We start from the raw sequence: 27,549 nt of genomic DNA on the forward strand, positions 1-27,549 counted from the left end.
GGGCCCGCCCCTGGGGGCGGGGCGAGGCGGAGCCTGAGAGCGCCGCGGATGGCCCGGCCCGTGGCTTTTTTCCGTGGAACCTGAGGGCACACTTACAGATTTTGATTTCCCACTCTAGAACCGGGTAAGTGGTTTAAAAAGCCGCCTTAGTTCAGGCTGCGGACCTCCCCGGCGCTCGTCCAAAAGGAACCGATTTTGGCTGCGCTCCTGTCCTGCGTTCCGTCCTCCCCTAGAACCAGTGAATAAGGTGTTCGTGGCCGAAGTTATTCCCCTCCAGGGGCTGCAAGTTGGTCATCCGTAAATCACCAGGGCAGTTTTACTTGCTGGTCCTGAGAGCCCGGCTTTGCTTTCTGGCAGGGTGAGCGTTTCTGGTCCCACGGCGGGGCGCCCGTTTGTGCTCCCCCCATTCCACTCCCCCCTGCCTGTCTTCCCTCCAGATTTCCCCTAGGCCCGGCCTCGGATCTGGATTCCCGCGGCCGCACGCGTTTGCTGTGACCCCCGCCACAGGCAGCCGGAGGAGCCAATTTCTCCTTTCAGCCTCCTGTTTCCCAGGGCTCTTTCTGTACGGCCTTTCCTCCTGCTTTGCCATCAGAGTTGCCGTCTTACTTTTGGAGAGAAATGTGTAGATTTTTTTCATCCCCCGCCCCCCCCCCCATGGCTCCCACCTAGAAGAATCTTCAAAAGAAAGAAAATTAACAAAACACCCGGTGAACACATCGTGGGATATTTACGCAGTTCCTAAAGGAAACTTATCTCAGTGACCAAGAAAGGTGTGTTAATGATTGAACCACTGAAAGGCTAGGGTTTGGACTGTTAGTCCGCAACTAGTAGAAATGGCGGTGTGATTCCCACTGAAACCACTGGAATGCTACATGAGTGTCTGGTCAGCAGTAGTAAATCCCACCGAGCTCTGCTCCATCCAGTCTTTTCCTCAGAATACCTGGCGGGGTTTAGAATAATTATCTATTCAACTCCACCTTCACCCCTTCTTATCAGAAGTGGGTACTGAGATCCAGGCCAGTGAAGTAACCCGACAAGGTCACATGGCCAGGAAGAGACTTTTCTGTGGCTACTTTTAATTGTTAAAATATTTTCTGGGTTAAGAATAATAAATAATATGCTGACATGAGTCATTCTTGATCAAAAGCAGCACATTTGGTAGTGTTTGATTCTCTTTCCAAGTTTTTCTTCTTGCTAGAAATACTTAAGAATTATTTAAGAATTTTCTGATTACTTTTATGATATGCCTTTGCTTTGGCTTTGTGAATTGATCTGTTCATTTTGTGTGAAAATACATTTCCCACATTTTCCCTATCTCTTTAATTTTCATTTAAACCAAATGGATTCAAGTGTAGCTTGGAAAAGATTACTGTTTGAGGAAGAATTTTAAATTCTGTGTTTCCTCCATTTGCAAAGTATGGTTGGCAACCTTTCAGAGGTAAAAAGTAAAACCAACATTAAACCAAGGTGCTCTAGTTCTTTAAAGTTTATATTTGATAAATAGAAAAACCTATTTGAAGTATAGGCTTAATTTAAAAACACAAGCAGTGTGGTGTGACAAGCCTGCTGCTGACTGCAAATGATTTACTCTGAATAATAGAGCTTACAGCATGTCAGGCGTGCTCTAAAGTGCTCACTATGTGCTGTTGTAGTTCATGTTCATAAGGATCCTATGCTAGGGAGTATTGGCCCCATTTTACAGATAGGGAAATTATTAGTTTTCCTAATAGAATCACATCCTGTGTATCTCTAGTAGAGCCCTTAACTTATGGGCATTTGAAAATTTTCAGACTCAGAGCAGATACCTTAATCATAAAATATGTAATGCTACCTGCAATCTCTAAGAAATTAAAGGTCCTATATGCCAGCATTTCAAAGGGTGAGATGAAAAGGATTTTACAGTAAGGGGAAAAAAACACCTAACAACATTTAAGGTGTTGGGTTCCAGCTATGCTTCAGTGTGACCCTGGTGAGTCTCTTAACCCCTTGGATGTTTTCTCATCCATAACATGGATGGTGATTTTATTTCCACTTCTGCATACAATTAAATGGTGGTTTTAATAACTGTTGCTTTTCTACCTATTGTGAAAATTATATCAATGGGTGTGAAAGATGTGCTTTTTAGAAGAAATCAGGTATCGCAAAGGTTTAAGAATTGTAATTACTATTAGTGTGTTGTGTTATTTTATTCTTTGTATTAGTTTATTAGCATAGTACCTATATTATGAAGCAGATGATGATCCTGTGGGTAGTTGAGGGGGTTCAAAGGCAATGAGTGCAGATTGGAGCCTGATCAATCATGGTGGCAAAGGCTCAGTGGGAAGTAAGATCGCCAGAAACGAAGTAGAAGTCAGAGCTATCAAGGTCATGCCCTGTTTCCTTAAGAGCTCCGTAGGATAAGGTGTAGTACTGGGCAAAGCAGGGGGGTCTTCTAAATCCAGGATTAAGGATGAGTCTCCTCCTTCCTTTGTTCTTTTCCTCCAACTTAGCAAATGTCCAAAAGTGAGGGGGAAAAATGTATGTGCTAGATATTTTTGACAGATCCTATTTCAGGGTAATTTTGCTTTTATTATTACTACTGCTTTTTGAGGGTACCAGTGATGTCTGTTGTTGAAAAGATAATGTGAGAGCTTGAAAGAAATAAATAGGTAGGAAGTAGGTAGATATTGAAAGTGGAAAAAGAGCTACTCCTCTTAACGTGGTGTGTGTGTGCATTGGGGGGAGATGAGGGCGGAGTGAGCAGGAGCTGGAGGGGATGGGGCTTGTTCTCTTTGCCCTCTGTGCTCTCTGAGTTTGGTACAGTGCCTCGCTTACAGTTAAAGTTCAAAAACTACATGTTGAATGAATAACAACCATTGTTTGGTATTAGTGTTTTGTTTAAATGATTCTCTGGACTGTGAACTCTTTGAGGCTAAGGACTTGATTTTACAAAAGGAGTGCTATGAATATTGTCACATTAAATCAAAGATGACTATAGAATTATAGAACCAAAGATATTTTAACGAATAAGAAATTGGAAAGGAGAAAATAGATGGGAAAGGAACTGTGATATCACTATATATATAGGAGTAAACATTTGTCAGGTTCTGTGCTTAATACTTGCCGTCTCTTGCATAGTAACCCTGAGTGGAACTCAGTTTTCAGATGAAGAAGCTCAAAAAAAGTGACTGCCTTGCCCAAGACCACACAGCTAGTGCATGATAGATCTGGGATTCGTACTGAGAGCTGTCAGATTCCACAGCCCACACTCTTCCCACAACACCATGCTGAAGACAAAAAGGAAAAACAAAACAAAACAAAAAACCTATCTTCTTATTTTCAGAGTGGAAAAGTCTGATCTGTGCAACCTTTTCTTTTTCTGTTTTATTTTCTTTATGTATATATTAAACTTTCTTCTCTTAGAAATACTCAGCTTGAGTGAAGACCCAAATAGAAATGCAGTAGTGAGACTGCTGGGTAGGTAGGCCGTGAGCTGCCTTTTCTTGGTTCTAGCTCCCTGCACAGGACTTCTTACCCTAGGACTCCTTGGTGCTCTACAGTGCAGTGAGGCTTATGCCTGCTTCTGCCCCCTTTTTTAATAAGAGGGCTGCCCTTCAGGATATGTCATTTCCAAACAGCCTTTTAGCAATGGAGGGTTTACTTTCTCCTCTGTGCTAGGTACTATAGTAAATCATTTTAAATAAAGGGTTTTAAAATGACACAACTTTTTATTAATTATATCAAGAACTTCCCATTAATACCATCAAAGTGCTTTGATTCCCTTCACACATGGAAGGCTACTTCATAGTTAGCATGGGCTCTGTTCTGAGGAGTCCTGTGTTGAACTGCAGTACAGTAAAGATCTTTCATCTCAAGCCCTAGTTTCTGCAACTCTTTTTGATGTTTCAGTGGCTCGTGGTTGGTGAATATGATTATTCCAGAAGTTGGCAAAGTTGTTCCCGGTGGTGACAGAGTCTAACATATTTGATATGGTTAATTTCAAGAAATTGTCATAGCACACAAATAAAATAATGGAGATCAGTCAAAACCCTTTCATTGCATCTCTATAGGTATAAGATTTTCAAAGTTATCCAATTCTATATATAAATACTCTTTACCTTTTCTAAACTTATTTTAACTCTTGAGTTTTCTTTTCATTTCAGTATTAACAGTGGTAGCAGAGAAAGGTTAACTATAAATTACCCTCGTGATTAAAAAAGATTACATACAAAGCAGTGTTTTTAGTTTTTAATGTTTATTCTTCTTTGTTAAGATGAATGGACTTCATAAAACTAAGTGTTTCAACATTGATAAATCTCAAAAACTTAATGCTGAGAGGAAAAAGCAAGTTTCAGAATTCGGTACAATATGATCCAATCTAAATAAAGTTTGAAAACATGCAAAACAATAACAATAGCACATATTGTTTAAAAATGCAAATACATGTGGCAGTGGTATTACATCATGCCTGAAAAGAATGAGCATTGAGTTTATGGGAATAGTCATCTCTTAAAACTGTGGGATAGAAGTGGGATTGGGGATGGGTACAGGAGGCTTTGGTTACATCTATATGTTTAAGGTTTTTACAATGTTAAGATTTGTTAAAGTTGGGTGGCAGGTAAATGTTTATTATATTCTTTATATTTATTTCTACATTTGAAATATTACATAATCTAACAAAAGAAGATCTATCTATCTAATGTTAAGAAAACTTAAATTAGCTCCTAGAATTCTAAGATGTTGCAGCCCAAGCTTACACCAAAGGAAACCTAAGATATTGTATCATGCTTCACCTATCCAGATGTTTTTGTTGGTACGTTTGATTCCCTTGTTGAAGGCACTGAATCCCTACAGAAAGTAATATGAAGTACTTTGCTTCGTAGCTGAAGGATTTGTAAGATGAAAGGTCCTCAAACGTGAAATGAGATCAGTGGTAAGCTCATGATTTAAACTGTTGTTTGAAAAATTGTTTGATCTTCTCCCTCCAGGGGAAAAAACATAGTGATAGCCTAGATACAATATGACAATATGTTAATTTTTTTCCTCAGTATCTAGGTCACCATGGCGACTGGACAGAAGTTGATGAGAGCTATTAGAGTTTTTGAATTTGGTGGACCAGAAGTGCTGAAACTCCAGTTGAATGTTGCCATACCAATTCCGAAAGACCATCAGGTGGAAATCATAACTTAAAAACAGGCAATAATTACACTGAGTGTGTGTCTCTAGCACATCAAGCTAATGTTCGAAAGAAGCAAACTCACAATGCTTTATAAAGACATTGAATTAGGACAGAGTTTGCACTGTTTGCATCTAAAGCTCTGACAAGGCTAACATAATTCTAACTAGTGAAGTAAATGTATGAAAAGGAATAACATCTTATAAGAAAAGTTTTAAAGTTGAGAATCATCTGTGTAATTGGATTTTTGTAATTGGATTTTCTGAATGGAGTTCAGAAAATGGAGTTCAGGTTTGAACAAGTTATTCTGTTACAGACTTACAGTCATGATCTTTGTTTTATGCATGGGGAAAATAATTTTCTTCTGCATACATGCTTTTTCACATATAAGAAAATTTAAATGCAGAATTTAATCCTTTCTGGTGACTTCAACAATATACTTTTTCAATAAATTGTGTTTTTTGGGCTTCCCTGGTGGCGCAGTGGTTGAGAGTCCGCCTGCCGATGCAGGGGACACGGGTTCGTGCCCCGGTCTGGGAAGATCCCACATACCGCAGACTGGCTAGGCCCCTGAGCCATGGCCATTGAGCCTGCGCGTCCGGAGCCTGTGCTCCGCAACGGGAGTGGCCACAACAGTGAGAGGCCTGCGTACCACAAAAAAAAAAAAAAAAAAAAAATGTGTTTTTTTATTATTGCACCTTCCATGGCTCTCAAGTCTAATTTCCTTAGCAAGCCTTATGAGAGTTTTTACAGTGTGGCCATAATTTGGCAAAGATTTATTTCTTATCATTCCTTCTCAACAGACTGCTGTAACAACACAAGCTTTATCTGGTTTTCCTGAGAGGTCCTGTCATTCCTTCTGTCTTTGTACATACTATTCCTTTAACCTGAAATAGCTTTTTTCTCCCATTCTGAAAGAATTTCTACTCATTCTTTAAGACCTAGCTCAAATACACTTCCTTTGTAAGACTTTTCCTTACTTTTATAGCAGAAGTAATCATTCTGTATCAGTTAAGGTAAAATTAGCTTCTATTGTTGATGTAGCCTCAAAATGTCAAGGGTTCAACAATAGAAAATGATGTCTCATTCACTAAATTCCATAATTCTAAGATGTTGGTGGATAGAGTTCTCCTCCAAAGTGATTTAGGGACCTGGATTTCTTCCATCATGTGGCTCTGCCACCTTCAACACCTTTCTTCTGAGGTTGCTATGAAAGGGTGGAGACACTATGTGAATTGCCTGGGAAGGTCTTTGGGGGCCACGTCTGAAAGTAGCTCTCATCACTTTTGTTCACATTCCATTTGGCTACTTGTAACTGTGAAGGAGCCAGGAAGGAATAGTCTTCCTACCTGCCTAGGAGGAGGAGGAAATAGGTTTGATGAGAACATAGTGGTCTCTGCCACACATCCCCTCATATTTCCACCACTGTTTTTCCCAAATGTTTATAATATAGCACATAAACCATTCTGTCTTATCTTTTATTTTCTTTTTATAAGTGCACTCAGATTTTATTTTTTAAATTTTTATTGGAGTATAGTTGATTTACAGTGTAGTGTTAATTTCAGGTGTACAGCAAAGAGGATCAGTTATACATGTATATACGTCCACTCCTTTTTTTTAAGATTCTTTTCCCATATAGGCCATTACAGAGTACTGAGTAGAGTTCCTTGTGCTAGACAGCAGGTTCTTATTAGTTATTTTATATATTATAGTGTGTGTATATGTTGGTTTGTAAAACTGGAACGTGAGCTCATTGAAGGCAGGGTTTTCCTCACCATTTTTATAGCTCCCATAATCACTACAGTCCTAGCGTAATGCTGAATGAATGCCTAAATGCTCTGTTTGAACTAAAGTACATTGTTATTGCAGGTTCTAATTAAAGTCCAAGCATGTGGTGTAAACCCAGTGGACACATATATTCGCTCTGGTACGTACAGTAGAAAACCACTTCTACCCTATACTCCTGGCTTAGATGTGGCTGGAATAATAGAAGCTGTCGGAGAGAGTGTATCTGCTTTCAAGGTATTACATTTTTAATTATTTCTATTTTAGCTTAATATGTATGTATTTTTTTTAACATTTTAACATAGCTTTAAAATGTGTCTGTGTTTAAGTCTTTAAAAGGCCCGATTATACAATTTCTGCCACTTGGGGGACTCCTCTAGTCAAAAAAGAAATTACCTTTTATTCCAGAGACCTTGCTTGTCTGATCGTTGGGAATAAGTGCTAGGTCATTTCTGTGTTTCCATATCCCCACAGAATTGAACTATTATCCTTTGATTTAACAGAAATACATAAGGAAAGAAAAGAAGCAAGGAAATGATACTATTTCCTAACTCTTGGTAATACACAGCCAACATAGTTTTTTATTCCTTCTATAAAATTAGTTTCACAGAATAAAGGGAAGGCTAATTCTTTTGAATAATAAGTAAAAGATGAAAAAATGCAAGGTCAGCTCTGCATTTTTAGAGCTGTGACTCAGACCAAGGTGACTGAGTCAATGAAAATGTTATGATCAGGGCTTTCGTTATTTATGTTCCAAAAGACATAAAAAACATAGTATATTCATGTTCTTTCATCTTTCCTCATGATTCCTTGACCTGCTCAACTATGGCAGCACATTTACCAAAATTGAACTGAGACAGCGAAGATTAACATGGCCCGGGCCCAGGAAGCCGGGCAAATTCCTACAGCTTTCCACTCCTCCGCCTGTGGCACTCTGGCTTCTGCCCCCACCGCTCCACTGAAACGATGCTTGCTCATGTCACTAATGGCCTCTATATTGCTGGAGCTAATGGGCCCTTTTATGTCATTATCTCTCTTGACTTCTCTGTGACATTTGACACTCTCAGCCACTTTTCTTAAAAAAAACTTTTTCTTCAGCTTCTGTGACATCCTCTCTCGCCCTTCCTCTCTGGGCATCCTTTTTCAAGCTCCCTTTTCTCTGCATGCTTCTCACATCTTGGTGTTGCCAAGGGCTCGCCGTCCCTACTTAGACTCTGCTTTTTTTTTTTTTTTTTTTTTTGCGATACGCGGGCCTCCCACTGTTATGGCCTCTCCCGTTGCGGAGCACAGGCTCCGGACGCGCAGGCTCAGCGGCCATGGCTCTCAGGCCCAGCCGCTCCGCGGCATGTGGGATCCTCCCCGACCGGTCCACGAACCCGTATCCCCTACATCAGCAGGTGGACTCTCAACCACTGCGCCACCAGGGAAGCCCTAGACTCTGCTTTTTATATTTTCTCCCTCATGATGGTCTCATACACGCCCTTGGTTTCCATTATCACATGTGATATCTTTAGCTTAGAATCTTCTAATAAGCTCTGGACCCGTGCTGTCCAAATACAGTAGCCACTGGCCACACATGGCTATTTAAAATTCAAATTCAATTAAAATTAAAAGTTCATTTACTCAAATGCTTAATAGACCCAGGTGTCTAGTGGCTACCCTATTGGGCAGTGCAGATGCAGAGCATTTACATCATCACAGAAGGTTGTGTTTCAGGGCACAGGACCCACATCGGCAACCTCCAGGAACCTCTTACTCATTGTGTCTAAAAGGGAGCTCATCTTTTCTCACAGCAGATCTGCTGCTCTCTCGTGTGACTGTCTTGGTGACATCTGGGGTTTGAGGCTTACCTCTCCATTCACTTTCCCTCACTCAGCTCTCCCTTACTGGAACTGTTTCCTCTCTCCTCTTTTCCTCCCCACTACCTGTAGTATAGTTCCAGTTATCTTACATGGTCCTTTACCTGGATTTTGGATTTCTATAATAGATACAACTTACCACCCTCCCTTCTTCCCCTGAGAATCTATCTTTGCTCTATAAGGAGTAATTTTCTAAATATACTTATGATTGTTATACACCTCTGTTTTAATTCTTGCATTAATTCTCTGTAGATTTCACGGTACTGCTGGAACTGCTTATGTTATAAAAGAAGACTGTTTCGTGCTATCTCCCCCACCTATCTTTTTCCATTCTTATCTCCCATTCCTTCTAACCCTGTAGTTTATTCTTTAGTAATAACTGTTTGTTCTTCCCTGCATATCCCATGCTCTTTCATCTCTGTGTCTTTGTTCATATTGGCTCTTCTGTGTGGCAGAACTAAACGGAAACTTACAAACATGGGTTCAAGGGCTTTTACCCTCCAGCTTTCATTTCTTTTCATTTTATCTCCCGAAACTATTACATTCCACACATTAAACCACTTATTCGTTGGGAATGAATGTTGGTGATTTCTCAGCACCTATTGCTGCCACTGTTCCTTGACGTACTTTGTTTCCTTCATCCATAATGACTTTTCCCAGGTCTGGTTTTCAATTCAAGATCTTGTTCTGTCCTTCAAAGCCTACCTCAAATACTAGTTTCTCAGTGAAGCTGTTCTTGAATCCTTCAACTTAGAAATAATTCCTTTCTTTTGCTTGTACCTGTCTTTGATGGCCCATCATATTTGCCTTGCTTTGTAATTATTTCTATCCTTTTTTTTCCCCTCTTCCTAGCATTTAAGAAGCTTGAGATTAGGGAAAGTGTCTTGCTATTAATATCCATCACAGAACTTGAAGTACTACTTTCCATAGTGGATTCTCAGAACAGGTTTGAATTATATTGAAATCAATGCAATGTGTTTTTAAGCTGTAAAAACAGAATTAATCTTAAATTAGTCATACTTGACCATTTGCAGGCAACACTGTTAAGCAGTGATGCTTCTCTTTGACTCCTAGATGCCTTTTGAACCTTTTTTATCTCTACCTCACCACGTAGTGCTTTATTATAGGGCAAATTTAAGTATATTGAGAATTATTGCCTTACTGTTTTGCTTATTCCAAGGAATATTTCCTTTTTTATTCTCTTTAAGAAATAGGAGTTAGCTTTTATTTTAATTCACAGCTGACATAAAATTCAGCTAATAAATGTCTGAGCCGGGATTTGAATGTAGGTATGGCAGACTCTAATGTTCATATTGTCTCTACTACATTGAGATTGTTGATGCTAGTTCTTTAATAGACCTGTGAAATAGATTATGAAAAACTGTATTCTCTTACTTTATCTTGGGTACGTGTGTTGCAGGGGGACAACAATGAGAAGAGGCAAAAAATGATAATGATTTTCATCATTGTACATTACACTCTTATATTACTGAAAGGAATGGAAGACCGTTCTTTCTCAAACTTGGCCACTAAGTTTGGTTTTAGGCTGACCTGCATAACAAGTAACATGAAAAATATTTTCTACAGGTGTTTTTTATTTTTCTGTATCTTTGTAAGCTATTGTGTATGTGTGTGTACACTATCATATATATTTATTCTTGAATCTGTAATTCTACATAGGTGGCAACAAATCTGTTGCCTATTTCATGCTCAATTGAAAAGAAATCTTATAAGATTTCTATGTATTATGGAGAAAAAAAAGAAATAGGAGTTAGGAGAGGTGCTTGTACTGGGCAGTCTCATTTCCCTAGTGCACAGGTTACTTTGGGCAGGCCTGTAGTGCTTGTGTGGTTCCTTACCCTACCCTCAGTCATGCATCTGCTTTCCAGCAGCAAGGACCCAGCAGACTTTTATTGAGAGTTTTTATGTTTCTGGTGCTGTGACAGGTGAAGACATCTGTCCTGGCTCATCTTTGCTGTCAGGATCCAGGCAGAGTTGCCTGCTTTTTGGTGGATGCATGAAAAATGAGGGAAATACAGAAACAAATCTATGGAAAAGATTTAGCACAGGTGTTTGGTGTGTGGAAGAAACCTTACATTTTATTTGTTTCTTCTCCCTAGTATTTTGGACCAAAAAAAGAAAAAAAAAAGGTTTATATTAACTGCCATTTACTAACTGCTTGATCTGAGCTAATTACTGAACTTGTATGTGCCTCAATTTCCTCATCTGTGTAGTGGGATTATCTAAAGGGAGAGAATGAAAGTACTTTCCTCATAGGCCGTCATGAAGATCAAATTAGATAATACTCATTAGACACTTAATGCAGTGCTTAGCACAGCAAGCTCTCAATAAAGGTTAGTTATCATCATTATTATTAGACCATGCTGGACATTCTTTCTTTTATTTTTCCTATTTCCCTTGATTTTACTTCTTTCTAGTTCCCATTAATAAAACATTTTTAAATGTTTGGTATTTTGAAGTTATTTTTATGAGACCTTAGGGTGTAGAAAACAATATATAAATACTCATTTATATCTTGTTATAAAGGTTGCATTATAAAGCATTGTACCCATTTTGACATCATTTTTTTTGACATCATTTTTAATCCCTAAAGCATTTATTAATTTATTGCTTTCCCCAGAAAGGTGACAGAGTTTTCACTACCAGCACAATCTCTGGGGGCTACGCAGAGTATGCTCTGGCAGCCGATCACACTGTTTACACACTGCCAGAAAAACTGGACTTTAAGCAAGGAGCTGCCATCGGGATCCCGTATTTTACTGCTTATCGAGCTCTGCTTCACAGGTAATAACCCACTCTGTCAGCTTTATAATCAGCACTAGAGTAGGGCAACATTAACTGGAGGAGGATAATATATAATTTATGCTTCCTACCACCCGTCCACTGTCAGTCATTTTTGGTTCCCATTTGGTTCTCATTAAGATTTATGGGGTGGAAACTGCTAATTTGGGAGACTATTCCAACCACTGAAGAAAAAAAAGAAGAGCAAAACACTGTCTTTGTCTTCAACATGCTCACAGTCTAGTAAGGGAGGGAGATGTAAGAGTAATAATATTAATGTATAATGTGGAAAGGACAGTGGTAGAGATGTGCATAGCGATTTATGGGATCACAAGGGATGTGCCTTTGGTGATGAGGTAGGGCTTCCTGGCAAGATGTAAGACTTGGATTATTTTAAAGCCATGGTTCAAAAATCTTGTTATCCAGCTCCAGAAACTAATTGCTGCAACTTAAAAGGGCTCTACCATAGACCCACTGGTCAATTTCCATGGATGATACCTGAGAATCTATATTGCAATTAAATTCCCTAGATATTTGAAAAGGATCAGAGGGACTTATCCTGGGGAAGGGCAGCTGGGAGTGGGGAGGGCGTCCTAGACAATGGGAATAGTTGGTGTGTGGGGCAAACGTCATGGTATCTGGGGAGAAAGAACTATAGCAGTTTGCTTTTGTTAGATAGAAGATTTTAAGGCAAAGAGTGCTGAAGAATAAGGTTGGAACATAGTAGTCTCAATAAATGGTTAGCTGCCATTATCAAATAGGCGGGATTCAGATAATAAAAAGCTAGATAATAGTGCTCACAAATTGTTCTGTAAGAGATTGGGGGGGGTCATACAGTGTTTTTTTCAGGAGAGTGATATTGTCATATTTGTGTTTCATTAAGATCACCTATTTGCTATGCAAAGGATGGATTTGATGACAGGAATGGAGAAAGAGATGGGAGGGTCTTATAGAAGTACCCTCTAGGAACAGTACTTAAGGGCTAGAGCAAGGGTCGTGGTAGAGATGGAGAGGAAAGGACAACTGTTTAGGGGGTAAAATCAGAAATATTTGGTGACTGCATGTGGAGAATGAGGGAGAGAAAGAGCTTAAGAATACTTACAGCTTTAAACTTGGGTAATGTTTACCTTGACAAAGAGAAGGAGGAAAAAGTTTCAAAGGGAAACTGAGTTCAGTTTGGGATGTGAAACTAAGACAGACCTCGTCATGGAGAAGTCCAGCGGTCTGTCGGATGAAAGAGTCTGAAGCTTGAGGCTTGGAGGTATAAATTTGGGGCTGTCAGCATGTGGTGAGAGCTGACAAAATGAAAGTCATTGAAATCCCTCAGGGAGTGAGAAGAACAGTGGAGTGAGACTAGAACCTTAGTGAGCATTAACATTGAAGAGTGTGGTCAAACGTAGGGAACAGAGTCCTAAGGGAACCAAAGGGAGTGTATCCCAAGGGCAAGAGAGTCCAGAGTCACCATGTCTGTTAAACATCTGTTAAGCTCGTAGGTGTTGAAGACAGAAAGACCTAGGTTATAGTATTGTCTCCACCTACTACTGGTCAAGTTGCTTTCCTGTCTCAACTGTAGTTTACTGACTTGAAAAACATGGATAACAATAGCACATACCTCATGGGGTGTGGTGAGAATTAAATGAGGTAATTAGTGCATGTAAAGCTCTTAGTATGCGAGTAGTACAGTCAGTGTGGGTAGTGTTAGGGGTAGTAGTTGATGTTGCTAACAAGGAGGTAAGCTAGTTGTCAAATGCATCAGTGAGGGCTATTTGGGAAAAAATACCAGCTGGGCTTAGCAATTAGGAGGTCATTGGTGGCTTTCGTCAGTTCATTTTCAGTAGAGTGGTGGACAGAAGCTTGGTTGAGTGGGTTGAGGAAGGAAAAAAGAAATCGATTCTTGAATGTAGACTACTCTTAAAAAGTGGGGGAGACAGGCAGGAAGGGGTAGAAGAGTACTTGAGGAGAGTGTGTGAACAAAAGGTTTTTTTTAAGGATGGACAGGACTTGGGCATGTTTGTAGCTGAGAAAGGATCTGTCAGAGAGAGAGAGAGATGGAGGCTTGGAAGAGAGGGCGGAGTGGCAGATGGAACAAGACCCTGAGCAAGGCAAGAAGCGGGGCTTCCCTGGTGGCGCGGTGGTTGAGAGTCCGCCTGCTGATGCAGGGGACACGGGTTCGTGCCCCGCTCCAGAAGGATCCCACATGCCGCGGAGCGGCTGGGCCCGTGAGCCATGGCCGCTGAGCCTGCGCGTCCGGAGCCTGTGCTCTGCAACGGGAGAGGCCACAACAGTTTGAGGCCTGCATACCACACAAAAAAAAAAAAAGAAGGAGAGGACTTAGGTCAGAGATAGAGAGATTGGCTTCACACAAATCTGTAAAGCCTGGAAGAGGTAGTGTAATCATGGAAAGTTTGTGGGCAGGGAGGTGGGACATTGAAGGAGAAAGACAGAGAGAAGTTGGGGCAGTGTACCATGGGGTCCAGGCTGACTAGGGAGGGAAGTGAGGCCAGGAGCAGCAAGAGGGCAGAAAAGGAGCAGTGGAGAGACAGTGACATGGGGTACTACAGCAGCACAGAAGGCCAGGCCACATGCTCCAGGCCTGCCGTGGGCCCCAGGGACAGAGGACTATTAGTTAGGGTTCTCCAGAGAAGCAGAACCAACAGAATGTGTATATTGATAAATTGATTTGTGGAGGCTTTGTGAGTCTAAAATCTGATGGGGAGACTGGCAAGCTGTAGAGCCCAATAAGAGCAGCAGTTCAAATCCAAAGGCAGTCTGCTGACAGAATCCCTTCTTTCTCTGGGAGAAGTCTGTCTTTGTTCTATTAAGGCCTTCAGCTGATTGGGCGAGGGCCATCCACATTATGGAAGATAATCTGCTTTATTCAAAGACTACTGACTTAAATGTTAATCTCATCCAAAAAAGCACCTTCACAGAAACATCCAGAATGTTTGACTCATATCTGGCACCATGGTCCAGCCAAGTTGACACATAAAATTAACCATCACGGTGACCATACACAAGGATAGAAGGATCATAGCCATGGGGATCCAGGAGAAGGTTAGCCAGCTTTTTCTCCACCCACTGCAGGCCCAGAGGTTTAGGAGAATGTGCTTAGTGTGTGAGGAGTTGTTTATAAGATTTTAAAAAAATCATTGGGAAGTATTTCATCACCCATAGCATAACATTAGTAATCCTATTCCCTTACATTTGTATTTTACTTTTTAAAATGTCAAGTGTTTTGGTAATACCTATCTCAGTTTATTATTGCAAACCCTCAGTTTAACTCACTGCCCTCAACCCCCCATCTCCAAGCAAGCATGTTGGAGAAACTTCATTTACTGACTCACAATTGTCATTTGTCAGCTGTTGGCATGGGGGCTTGAGCAGAACTCCAGGTTACTGTGTTCTCACTCCCAGATTGAACATACTGTCTATACAGGGTGGCCATGCCCTATTGTCCTGGTAAGTAAAGGATCCTTGCTGGGCCTCAGATCTGGATCACACATTGGTTGCTGGCTTGTGACATCAGCACTTGTCCATCTGAAATGATAAGGCATCCCTCTCTGTCTTGCTGCACGTTCCACGTTCCATGTTTTCAGTGTAATAGAAAAACAGTGGTATGAACCAGAAGTAAAAAGAATATGTCATTTCACCAGAGGGTCTGGACATTTTAGGGGCTGACAGAGGAACCTGTGTGACAGGATTTATTGTGTTTCATACTCTCTTACCATCACTGACTCAGCATTGCTTCCTGAAATGAGGGCTTAGAGGCTGTGCAGCCAGATGTTCAAAGGTATGGAGAAGGAAGGCAGTAGCTGCTATGTATTACTTGGGTATTATTCTGTGTTTACCATGGAATAAAGACTGAGCTGTAATGACCCTGTTTTGAGACATTTTCTGTGGGAATGAATGGCAGACTCCAGTTCCTCTAGGTGAAGCAATTTCACTTAACACACCAACAAGGCCTCTGAGAAGGTAGCCCAATAACGTGATCCCGGCATCCCAACGGTCCCTGGCACGTGATAGACTCCCAATAAACATTTGTTGAATGAATAAGTGAATTGAAGGTTTACTTTTATCTGTGGCTCTGAAGAACCATTGCTTGATCCTGTGGAGCTTGGAGAATATCTTGGGTTATATATCACAATGAGTTTCCTCTTTGGGTAAGTGTTAGTTGAACTGAGGGTAGAGTTCTCTTAAGAATTATGACAAGGGGCTTCCCTGGTGGTGCAGTGGTTGAGAATCCACCTGCCGACGCAGGGGACACGGGTTCGTGCCCTGGTCCGGGAAGATCCCACATGCTGTGCAGGGGCTGGGCCCGTGAGCCAGGGCCGCTGAGCCTGTGTGTCCGGAGCCTGTGCTCCGCAACAGGAGAGGCCACAACAGTGAGAGGCTCGCGTACCACAAAAAAAAAAAGAATTATGACAAGCATTGAGCTTAATTAGCTCCAGAGTAATGTGATGAAGCTATGCTTTCTTTTTCAGTGCCCGTGTGAAAGCTGGAGAAAGTGTTCTGGTTCATGGGGCTAGTGGAGGGGTAAGTATTTATTCTTTAAGTTTATTTTTAAAAGAGCTTACGTTGGTGCGTTTCACGTTGTATTTCTTTAAGTTGTTTTTAAAAGCCAAATTTGTAATTATAGTCAAGGGTGCTTTTTTTCTTTTTGTAGCGAGGCTTCTTTAAATTGCATCTTCTGAAGGTGATTCCCTTCATTAGTTTAGCATTTCTTGGTTAATAAATTCAATAGATTACCAAGTCAAAAATGTATGCATTAGTTTTTCCCCCTGTGTTGGGTATGGACTAAGATAAACTGGCTTTGTTTTTCTCTTCAAGTAGTGAATATTATAAGAATATTTATTTAGAATTTTAAAACAGTTCTTTAAGGTTAATGTAAATTCCACATTCCCTTAGATAAGGAAGCTAAGGCTCATTAAAGCTTTGCCACTGTTGCCCTAGACAGCACTGCAAAGCCACACTGTGAGTGTCCTTTCTAGCTCCCTTCTTCCTTGCCTGCTGTGCTTTGATGACATTTGTGGGGTACACAGTATACAGCTGTGTCCTTCACACCACAGCCCATGGTTTAAAATGCTAATGGGGCTGGGGGGGGGACTCAGAACTTATAAAATCAGCCCTGCAGTGAAATCACGCAACGCAAGGCTGTCAGAAACCTCTTCAAGAAACTGGCTGTCAATCTGCCTCTGAGGAGCTTAGAGGAAAAGTTAGAGCTCTGAGATTGGAATTTAACAAGAAATCCACATGACCTCTGTCCTTCACATAAAGGCTTTAGAAATTTTGGAGACAGGATTTCGCATTTTTAAAATACAGGGGGCTTCCCTGGTGGCGCAGTGGTTGAGAGTCCGCCTGCCGATGCAGGGGATACGGGTTCGTGCCCCGGTCTGGAAAGATCCCACATGCCGCAGAGCAGCTGGGCCCGTGAGCCATGGCCGCTGAGCCTGTGCGTCCGGAGCCTGTGCTCCGCAACGGGAGAGGCCACAACAGTGAGAGGCCCGCGTACCGCAAAAAAAAAAAAATAAAATAAAATAAAATACAGGGCCTGGGGCTGGATGGCTCACCTTGAGGAGGCTGCTTAACCCTTTCAGGGCACTGTGTATTCCAGAGAGTAGATGGACAGAAGTAACCTATTAATGGCACATTGTTCCCAGAATAATGAGAGGCATCCTGAAAATGTGAATTTACCGCTAAAAGTGGCCAGATAATACAGAGAATTCAGACTTCTGTATATCTGTTACTTAATGTGAATGTATCACCAGGTTTCACACCCAGCTTCCTGTGTACCTTCAATAGATTAATTCTGAAGGATTTCACAGATCAGACTATTTACTAAAGAACACCAAGATTGTCTTTCTGGGGCTTGAGAAAATATGACATATATACCTTGTCAAAAAACGCCTATTGTTTAGCTTCAGCGAAGAGGCTATTTTGGGGTTAAATTAAATTTAACCCTAAATAACTAAAGGATCTGTCAAACATTCATGTATTTAAATTGCTTTGGCTTTTAGAGAGCTAACCTTGTGCTCTGTATCAAAGGGAGAGATTTCAGTAGGAAGGGGAGAGAAGAGTTTAAAGAAAATCTCTTTTTTATTCCCTTTACTCTCTTGTAAAAAGCCAGGTTGCTTCACCATGATTTTTTTTAAAAGGCAAAATCCGCACTGTTCTCTGTGCTGGCTGAGTTTGTTAAATCCTTGGCTGGCAGGGATAGGCTGGCGACCTGGTGTGTGAAGCACTTCTGATTCTCTCTGCCCTATCAGAGGGAAACAGTGCTGGGTTTTGTCTTGCTTCTGTTTGTACTTTCTGTCCTTATTTAAATCAAATTCCTTTGGGATTATGTTGTGTATTTAAAATGGTGTAGAATGTATGAACACAGCTATTATTCAGATATGTTGGTGGGGAGTGCCCTATTTTAGTGTCAGCAAAATAAATAGAAGAAAAAATAGTTGACACATAATGGTATATAATCTATTGAAGGAATATTATTAGTATAATTGTTGACAAGAATAGAATAAACAGCATCTTTAAAATAGCTACTGAGTGCCCCTTTGAAGTAGTTAGAGCATAAAGAGGTATATTTACATTAACTCTTAGGTTAAAATGTGGTTTTATTAGAAGCCCCATTTTTTTAATTGAAAGTTAAAGTAGCAAAAATCAGTCATGCTACCCACATAGTGTATTGTTATTTCATGGAACTGAATGTCTGTTGCACTCAGTAGACAGTGAGTTCCCAGTGTTTGTTTTGGTTAAATCAAACAGATCCTCACCATAACCCAAGTGGGTTCAAGCTCATCACTCCCATATGCCATACAATCTTTAAGGTCTATTTCAGGCCTGGGAGTCTGTGATTCTGTTACAATTTTAATTAGTTTCTATCATCACTTTTCACCTTAATTCTTTTCTATCATGCCCAATCTATAATCATGGTACCTTCCTTTAAATCAGTGGTTATCAATAAGGGGTGATTGTATATCATCTCTTCTCCCCCTTGGGGACATTTTTGGTTGTTACAACTGGGTAAAGGGGTCTGGCATCCAGTGGATAGAAACTAGGCATGCTGCGAAACATCCTTTACTGCACAGGATAGTCCCCACTGCAAAGAATTACCCAGCCCAATAGTGCCAAGTTTGAGAAAGCTTACTCTAAATGCATGGGACCCTTATCTGTGCCATTCATTTGGCATGTGATCAAACGTATTTCCTAGTATTGCAATTTAAATAATTGCTTTTATCTATATTCCTAAAATAATTTTATTTTTCCTGTATACTAAGTACATTTATCTAATGCTCTAGTGATTTCATCAAGTCCCATGGCTTTAAATACCATCTGTAAACTGATGAATCTCAAATTTACGTTTCCAATTCTGAATTCTTTTTAGCCCATACCCATATTCAGCTGATGACTTTACATCTTCAGTTAGGTGAGCAATATACAGCTCAGCATGTTCAAAGTGAATTCTTGATGCTCTCACAAACTTGGTCCTGTCTAATCTTTCTTGTCCCAGTCAATCTACCCAGTTAATCTGGCCAAAGACCTGGGAGACATCCTTAATTTTTCTCTTTTCCTCACCATCCACCTTCAATCTATAAGGAAGGCCTGGTCTTCCTACTCCCATTTCCCCCTACCTTCTTTTTGCCTCTCATAATTGGAATTTCTTTTAAAAGCCTAATTTGGGTCATATCCCTCTCCTGCTTAAACTCTCCAGTAGTTCTGCATGGCTCTTAAATGTAATCCAAAGCCTTTACCTCCAAGGCCCTGTGTGCCTTGGCCTCTCTGTGCCCCTCTGGCCTCATCTTCTGCTGTCCCACATGTCCCACCCACAAGCCACAGTGACCGTCTTTCTTTTTTTTTTTAAATTAATTAATTAATTAATTAATTATTTTTTGGCTGCATTGGGTCTTTGCCACTGCACATGGGCTTTCCCTAGTTGCAGCGATCAGGGGCCCCTCCTTGTTGCGGCACGCGGGCCTCTCACCACGTCGGCCTCTCCCTTTGCAGAACACGGGCTCCAGGCATGCGGGCCTCAGCAGTTGTGGCCAGCGGGCTCCAGAGCGCAGGCTCAGCAGTTGTGGCGCACGGGCCTAGCTGCTCCGGGGTATGTGGGATCTTCCCTGGCGAGGGATCAAACGCGTGTCCTCTGCACTGGCAGGTGGATTCCCAACCACTGAGCAACCAGGGAAGTCCCACATTGACCCTCTTTCTGACCTTTGAAGGCCCCAAGCTCATTCCTGGTTCAGCCATGACCATTCAGCCTACAACATCTCCAGCAGGCTTCCCAGACCGTCACGTGCTTGTCCCTCACTTCATTCAGGTCTCACCTCTTCAGAGCAGCCTTTCCTGATGACCTAACTGGCCCCTTTCCCTATCTCTTTATAACCCAATAGGCTATTTTATTTTTTACAAGTACTTTTCATTTTCTGAATTTACTTTATTCATTTATTTGTTCATGTGTTTATTATCTTCCCCCTACCTTAAAACATAAGTTTCTTGCATGAAGAATCATGTCTTGCACATAATAAATAATAAACGTTCATCATATTAATGAATAGATTAATTTGCTCATGTATGTACCTGTCTCCTCCACTTAAGTGGTAGAGGCCTTACCTTTGTTATGTAATATTTTATATGTACAATTAAAGTATGAAGTCAGTGAGCACATTTTCATTCTCTTTAAACCCTGTATCTTTTGCACAAAGCAGATGCTAAATGAACATTTTGTGCAGTGGTCACGAACTCAAGCTCTGCAGTCTGATTTGGTCCAGCTCCTGTTTCCATATATATAAGCTTCAAATTTCTCATCTGTGGACCAGGGACAATAACAATATCTACTTCATAGGCTTCTTGTGAGGATGAAATGAAGCAATACATAGAAAGTATTGAGTGTAATACCTGGCATATTATAAATGCTCAGTAGTAGTTCGCTGTTGTTCTTATTTCTTTGTTTAGGCTCTTAAACTTCTTAACAATAGCTAGAACCTAGAAGAACCTAAAGTTCATTATATGTATTTAATAAATGTTTGCAGGGATGCAAAGAATCTAAAATGTTGGGCCATATTTTGTTTTTCAGGTTGGAATAGCAGCATGCCAAATTGCTAGAGCTTATGGCTTAAAGGTTTTGGGCACAGCTGGTACTGAGGAAGGACAAAAGATTGTTTTGCAAAATGGAGCCCATGAAGTGTTTAATCACAAAGAAGCTAATTATATTGATAAAATTAAGGTAAAATTGTTCTATAATTTTACAAAAGTAAAATTTTGTTTCATGGGAGGCAACATTTTTTTGTAAGTTCTTTTATCAACTACTCTCTTAAAGTTGTTTGTTTTGCTTATGTGTGTTTTAAAGATTTAATTAATTTAACAGAGATGTCTGGTTTTCAAACCTTCACTATCATTTCTGTCTTGTTTATTTTTACTAAGTAAAATATAGCCTCTCCAGAGGCTTATAGCTATAAAAACTGGTACTCTTTAATGCGAATCACATTTTAAGTAAAGCCACAGCTTTGTATTTGCAGCTGTGAGGCAGTTTTTCGTTTTTGTTTTTTTAATATATATTGTGAATATTGTGAAATGATCACCACAACAAGTCTAGTTAACATCTGTCCCCATACATAGTTACAAAATTTCTTTTTCTTTTGATGAGAACTTTTAAGATCCATTCTCTTAGCAACTTTCAAATATATAATACAGTGTTATTAACTGTAGGCACCATGCTATGCATTACACCCCCATGACTGACTTATTTTACAACTGGAAGTTTGTACCTTCTGATCCCACCTTTACCCCTGTCACCCATCCCCCACCCCCACCCCACCTCTGGCCACAAAAAAAGGTAGTCTTAATATGATTTCTATTGGTGTATATTTTCCACAGAAGAGAAGTTATCCACAGATTAAAAACTGGGTCTGTTTAGCCTAGGGAGTAAAGTTTATTTGTTTACTGGATACTTTGGAGGAGTGAGCACTACGTCATCCAAGCGCGAGATAGAATTTAGTTATTATTGCATCCATTCCATTGCTGCAACAGAATTCAAACAGATTCCGAAGTTCTCCATTTGTGCTATAGTAGCAGTTTACTAAACACCTATTACTTTGCTAATTCCCAAACTACTTGCTCATGTTGAGAAAGAATTGGTATATTCCAGGTACTGATTACTGTATAAACAAGGTCATTACAAACTGAGGAAAAATATGACCGAGAGTTTATTACCACTAAATCATCTTGCCAAAAAACTGAGTAAAGGGGCTTCCCTGGTGGCGCAGTGGTTGAGAATCCGCCTGCCGATGCAGGGGACACGGGTTCGTGCCCTGGTCCGGGAAGATCCCACATGCTGCGGAGCGGCTGGGCCCGTGAGCCGTGGCCGCTGAGCCTGCGCGTCCGGAGCCTGTGCTCCGCAACGGGAGAGGCCACAACAGTGAGAGGCCCGCGTATCGCAAAAAAAAAAAAAAAAAAAAAAAACTGAGTAAAGGCACTCCTTTGTTATATGTTGAGGGAACCTAAAATTGATTGAGTGTGCACTCATGATACCAGTATCAGAGATGAAAAATTGTCAGTTATTTTAAGAATATGTTTTTGTTGTGCAGTCTAATTCCGTCTCTTCTACTGGTTCCTTCTGCTTAAGTCTCATTCTCCAAAAGCATTCTCTTAACCTTTTATCGCCCCCTCCCCCTCCTTTACCACCACATTTCTTGAAAAAGTCAGGGGTACTTAACTGCTCTTACTTCCTTACCTCCCACTGCAGTTTTGTTTCCACCCCAGCTACTTACATAGCTTGTCAAGGGTGCTGGTAAGCCCCTGGTTACCAGTCAGCTGCTCTTGGCTCAGTCCTCATCCTGTTTGACCCTGACCACACCTCCTAGACGCTGGCTCTCTTCTTACTTCTCTGACTTCATTTTCAGTCTCCCTTCTCTTCATTTTACTTAAATGTTGGTATTCCTTAGGTCTTTCCCCTTGCTCTCTAATCTTCTCTGGTGCTGCACCTCCATCCTGATTCATCTCATACACACACTTTTACTGCTGGTTTCCAACACTACCTCTGGCCTGTTTCATTCCTTCACACCATCAGCCTGCTAGATATTGACACTCATCTGGTCCCTCAGGACAGAAACCCACATTTCATTTCCTGTCCCTGTTGTTTAATCTCCATTCTCCCTCCTACCCATCAAATTGGTCACCTCATCTATCAGTGTCATCTCTGACATACCTTTCATATATGTCTCTGTTTCTCTTTTCCATTCATTGTTGTGACTTAGTTTAGTCCTCATCTTCTTCAGCCTTGACTATTATTCCCAGCTGAGCTAATCTCCCCTCTGTCTTCTCTACGGTCTCCAGCATTATTTGGTTCTCTGTTTAAAAAAAGGAAGAAAGAAAGAAATAAGTCTTCAGAAATAACTGAAATGAGAGCTCCATGAGAATAGGAATTTTTGTCTTTCTTGTTCCCTGCTTTACCTCCAGTGCCTAAAACAGTGTCTGGCACAAGAATTAATTAATGAACACCTGCCCCCCAAAAGTCCAAATCTTTTAACGCGCATTTGATGTGTTTTCACAGTCTGAACCAATTTGCAATTTCTTGTCTCCCACCTCTTCCCCCACCCCCATCTCTTTCCCAAATACATACTCCAGCTCTGCTGGGCCACTTTCCAGTTCCAACTGGTACTCTTAGTCCCTACATCTTTGCTTTTCTGTTTCTTTTGTCCAGACCGACTGACTGCCTCATGTCTAACTTCCTCTTGTGCCCTCTTCCTTCTGTTTTACTTAAGGAACTCCTACTCATCCCTCAGGGCCCAGGTCATCATCTTTGTGGAATTTTCTCTGACCTTTACAGGTGATCAGAGTTGTAACTTTTATTCCCTCCATAACCTGTGGTTTATTTCTGCTAATATAGTACTTAGCCCATCACATCACAGCGAAGATTGTAGTGTTTTCCATCTTCCTCACTTTGTTTTGAGCTCTTAATGTCCATCTTGGCATTTCTAGTACCTCTCACAGTGCCTGACACAGGTATTCATTTTTTTGTTAAAATAAATGAATATAAGGTAGATATGTATAGCTTATTTAAGAGCCAGTTTTAGATGTTGGGAACTGACATCTGAGAGTCCAAAGGAAAAGAAATAGTCTGCCAAGCTGATTGTAGACCACTTAGAACAAAACTGAATGCACACACACAAAAAAAATCCTGCAACAGCAAACAGCCAGTGATTTTTTCTTTTGTTTTCTGTTTTTTAATAAAAATGGCAAACCCAAAGTCCAGTTTTGGATTTTTGATTTGTTCCTTCTTTCTCTATTGAAGTACATTTTGAAGATAGAAAATTTTCAGCTAAGGAAAAAGTACTTTATAGTCAAGTTGAGTCTAAGCGCCTGAAAATTTTGGACAAATTTTATTTCATTATAGCAATTTATTTAATACAGACCTTTATCATTTTAGATGTTGTGACTAGCACCTTGGAATTACAGCATCACTATATAATTACGTTATCTTAAAATTTGCATTATTACTCTTTAAAATGTAGCATCTTACGTCATTTGAAACACAGTTCTGTAATATATGGGACTATGATAAGTTATTTTTCCTAATCTACTCTGCATTCTTTTATATTATATAGAAATCTGTTGGTGAAAAAGGAGTTGATGTGATTATTGAAATGCTAGCTAATGTAAATCTTAGCAATGATTTGAATCTTTTGTCACATGGAGGACGAGTAATAGTAAGTATTTCATTTTTTTTTAACCACTTTGTAGTTTTATCATAATTTAACTCTATTTTGCAGTCATCTTTAACTATAGACATGCTGTTTTTCATACTAGGTTGTTGGCAGCAGGGGTCCTATTGAAATAAACCCACGGGACACCATGGCAAAGGAATCTAGCATAATAGGAGTTGCTCTCTATTCATCCACCAAGGTAGGAAAAGAAGTGACTCTGATTTTGGTACCTTAAACATTGGTATAATTTGTCTAGTCAGGCAGACTGAAAATTTAAGTAGATGTTAAAGTTAGTTATCTGACTAAGTGGGTTAAGGATTAATCCCTAGAAGATAACTAGGGTGACAATATAACTTTATTTTCCAAGCCAAGGCACTTATGAAAGAGAAAGGAGATACTATTCGCAATTACTGATTACTTCAGGACGATAGGTATTTTGTAAACTGAGACCGCCACAGACAAATTGCACTAATGGTTAACCTATAGAGAACTACTTTTTCTGTAGTTCTGGACAGGTTGACAAAAGCTACATATTTGTGAGAAATCCTTAATGTTCTCTTAGATTCTGAAAAATTTTAATGCTTCTGAAAATTAAGACATGTGTTCCTCTACTGAAAAAACTTTTTCTTTTCCTCCTCAGGAGGAATTTCAGCAGTTTGCAGCAGCCCTTCAAGCTGGAATGGAAATTGGTTGGTTGAGACCAGTAATAGGTCCCCAGTATCCATTGGAGAAGGTGGCTCAGGCTCATGAAGATATCATTCATAGCAGTGGGGCTACTGGAAAAATGATTCTTCTCTTAAATTGATTAATCCCTCCACAGATTTCCTGCGTAATTAAAGGTTTCTTACCTCAGTTTTACGTACACTATATTTGCTTTAATTAGCATTCATTTGATTCTGTGAGTTTCTTATATTAAAAAAAAAGATGTATCTTTAGCTATCATAGACATTGGAGTGCAATTTATTTTATAGCTGGCAGTATTTTTTATGCCTTCTGCCTCCCATCATGGATTCATCATAGTAGGAAATAGAATACTAGTGGTCACTTGGCATTGGAGGGCATTACAGAAATTCCTAACTGATACTTGATCACTGATTCCATACCTTTGACTAAAACATGCTAATTCAAAGTAAGACTACTTGATTTCCAAGCCTACTTCTTTATAAGAACCTTATAGGGACTTCCCTGGTGGTCCAGTGGTTGAGACTTCACCTACCAGTGCCGGTGGTATGGGTTTGTTCCTGGTTGGGAAGCTAGGATCCCACATGCCTTGGGGCCAAAAAAACCAAAGCATAAAATAGAAACAATATTGTAACAAATTCAATAAAAACTTTAAAAATGGTCAACATCCAAAAATCTTTAAAAAAAAAAAAAGAACCTTATAAAGGTTCTTTAGTCTCTGATTAGCCCAGAACTATATTGCACTCTGAAGATTTTCTGGACTAAACAAGACACTTTTTCCAAGCTAATCTCATCTAGATCTACAAGTCTCTCAGCAGGGCAAGATAAATGATGTCCAGAGAAATTTGTTAGTTTTCCAATATATTATGACATTCACTAGGTTAATGATTGATTACCAATGATCCATATATTCTGTGAGGACAGGAGCCTTATCTTTGGTATAATATGATACTAGGTGCATAGTTTCCAAATAGATGCTTATTGATTGATTGAACTTCAAAGTAGATTTAGAGTTACCTGTTTGTGTTGTGGGGATCATATAGTTTTATTTAAATTAATAAATGAATTTATACATTAAGAATGATCTGCTTTTGTTATTATGACATGGTAACTACAGTAAATTTAGAGGAAATTAAAAACTGTTTTTCTAGTTTGTCTTACATATAGTACTTGTCTTACATCACCTTACATCACTTTTACATCACTGTTACTTCCTAACAGTGTTCTGTGTTGGAAGTTTTTATCTAAACTAAATTAAGGAATGATTACCTAGAAATCTTGCCATCAATATTATGTCCCAGGAGATGAGGTTTGATTGTTATTTTTGTTCTTGTTTTTCTTCATGTGATCACAGCCTCCTATCTGTTATTATATTATATGGTTGATTCTCTTGACCTGATTTGTTCTGTTGAATGACAATTTCTTGTTTGAATGTGCAATCCTGCTTTCATGGTGAACAGAAAGCACTGCTAACTTCTATAATTGAGGGCTGTAATTGGCTTCTGGCTCTACGCGCCATGGCTGAAGTGTTTTTACTGTTAGCATTTTCCAAGTTTACTTATTATTTCTTTTACAGATTAGAGTCTTGTAGAGTGAAAAATAACATGTTTGAAAAAATTGTTAAAAAAAGCAATGTCATGGGGCTTCCCTGGTGGTGCAGTGGTTGAGAGCCCGCCTGCCGATGCAGGGGACACAGGTTCGTGCCCCGGTCTGGGAGGATCCCACATGCCCATGCCGTGGAGCGGCTGGGCCCGTGAGCCATGGCCGCTGAGCCTGTGCATCCGGAGCCTGCACTCCACAATGGGAGAGGCCACAACAGTGAGAGGCCTGCATACCGCAAAAAAAAAAAAAAAAAAAAAGCAATGTCATGAATCTAGAGATTAGCATTTTATATACATTTCAAAATGGAAGATTCCTTCCCATTCAAAAAGATAAAGGAATAATTATTCTGTAAAAGTCAGTTTAATCTGTTTTCACACTTGCCTCATGTATAGAATAAACTAAGGCATACTGCTCACTTAACACTGCATAATCCATTGATACAGTTCAGTTAATTTCAAAGGCAAAACTGGTCAAAGTTTATGCATTAACTACCATATTTATGGTTATGTAGCATTGGACATGTTCCCTGTACAAATATCCTTGTCGTTCTAGTTCTGTTCTTGTCCCAGTTTTCAGCAAAGTATGTTCACTGCACTGTTGGTGCTTATAGACCAAGGGCTACTACCCCATTCATCAGTGCTGTTCCTGATACAAAGTAGAGAATAACTTGTAGAAGCAACAAGCATTATTTTGCATTTCAACCATCTGAATTTCTGTTCCTATTTGCTTTGACCTTAGAATTGTATTTGCTTAGGATCATATAATGTGTTAAAAGATCAAATGGATCAGCCACCCTGAGCCTAAGAAGGCAAACTGTCATGCCAAAGGTTTATCCATTTATCCATTATTTCAAAGTATTTATTGAATACTTAGAATTTCAGAAGGCACCATGCTGGAATTTGAGGATACAAAGATGTATAAGACATAGTCAACATCCTTGAGCTTAGAGCTGAGTAGGGATGAGAGC

At 40.0% G+C, this 27,549-nt stretch overlaps 1 protein-coding gene across 3 annotated transcripts; it reads left to right on the top strand.

Moving 5' to 3' along the window:
- CRYZ (crystallin zeta) lies at positions 1-26,061 on the top strand. 3 transcript variants are annotated; one of them, XM_067005735.1, is made up of 10 exons: positions 48-124; positions 4,781-4,912; positions 5,028-5,151; positions 7,025-7,177; positions 11,441-11,604; positions 16,083-16,134; positions 20,672-20,821; positions 24,201-24,302; positions 24,403-24,498; positions 24,940-26,061. In XM_067005735.1, exons 3-10 carry the CDS (start codon positions 5,041-5,043, stop codon positions 25,102-25,104), a joined length of 993 nt encoding a protein of 330 aa, XP_066861836.1. In that variant the 5' UTR covers positions 48-124; positions 4,781-4,912; positions 5,028-5,040; the 3' UTR covers positions 25,105-26,061. The 3 variants fall into 3 exon arrangements, with proteins under 3 accessions (XP_058911597.1, XP_066861836.1, XP_066861845.1); XM_059055614.2 differs by lacking the exon at positions 4,781-4,912 and having other exon boundaries at positions 1-124; XM_067005744.1 differs by lacking the exons at positions 48-124; positions 4,781-4,912 and adding an exon at positions 670-770 and having other exon boundaries at positions 24,940-25,166.
- Positions 26,062-27,549: the final 1,488 nt, after the last annotated feature.

The sequence above is a fragment of the Kogia breviceps genome, chromosome 1 (genome assembly GCF_026419965.1).
Source record: "Kogia breviceps isolate mKogBre1 chromosome 1, mKogBre1 haplotype 1, whole genome shotgun sequence".
Taxonomy (NCBI): domain Eukaryota; kingdom Metazoa; phylum Chordata; class Mammalia; order Artiodactyla; family Physeteridae; genus Kogia; species Kogia breviceps.

Coding starts and splice junctions, on each gene's coding strand:
- CRYZ (XM_059055614.2), top strand. CDS start 5,041: ATGGCGACTGGACAGAAGTTGATGAGAGCTATTAGAGTTTTTGAATTT. Junction 7,178..11,440: donor AGAGTGTATCTGCTTTCAAG/GTATTACATTTT, acceptor TGCTTTCCCCAG/AAAGGTGACAGAGTTTTCAC. Junction 24,499..24,939: donor CTCTCTATTCATCCACCAAG/GTAGGAAAAGAA, acceptor TTTCCTCCTCAG/GAGGAATTTCAGCAGTTTGC.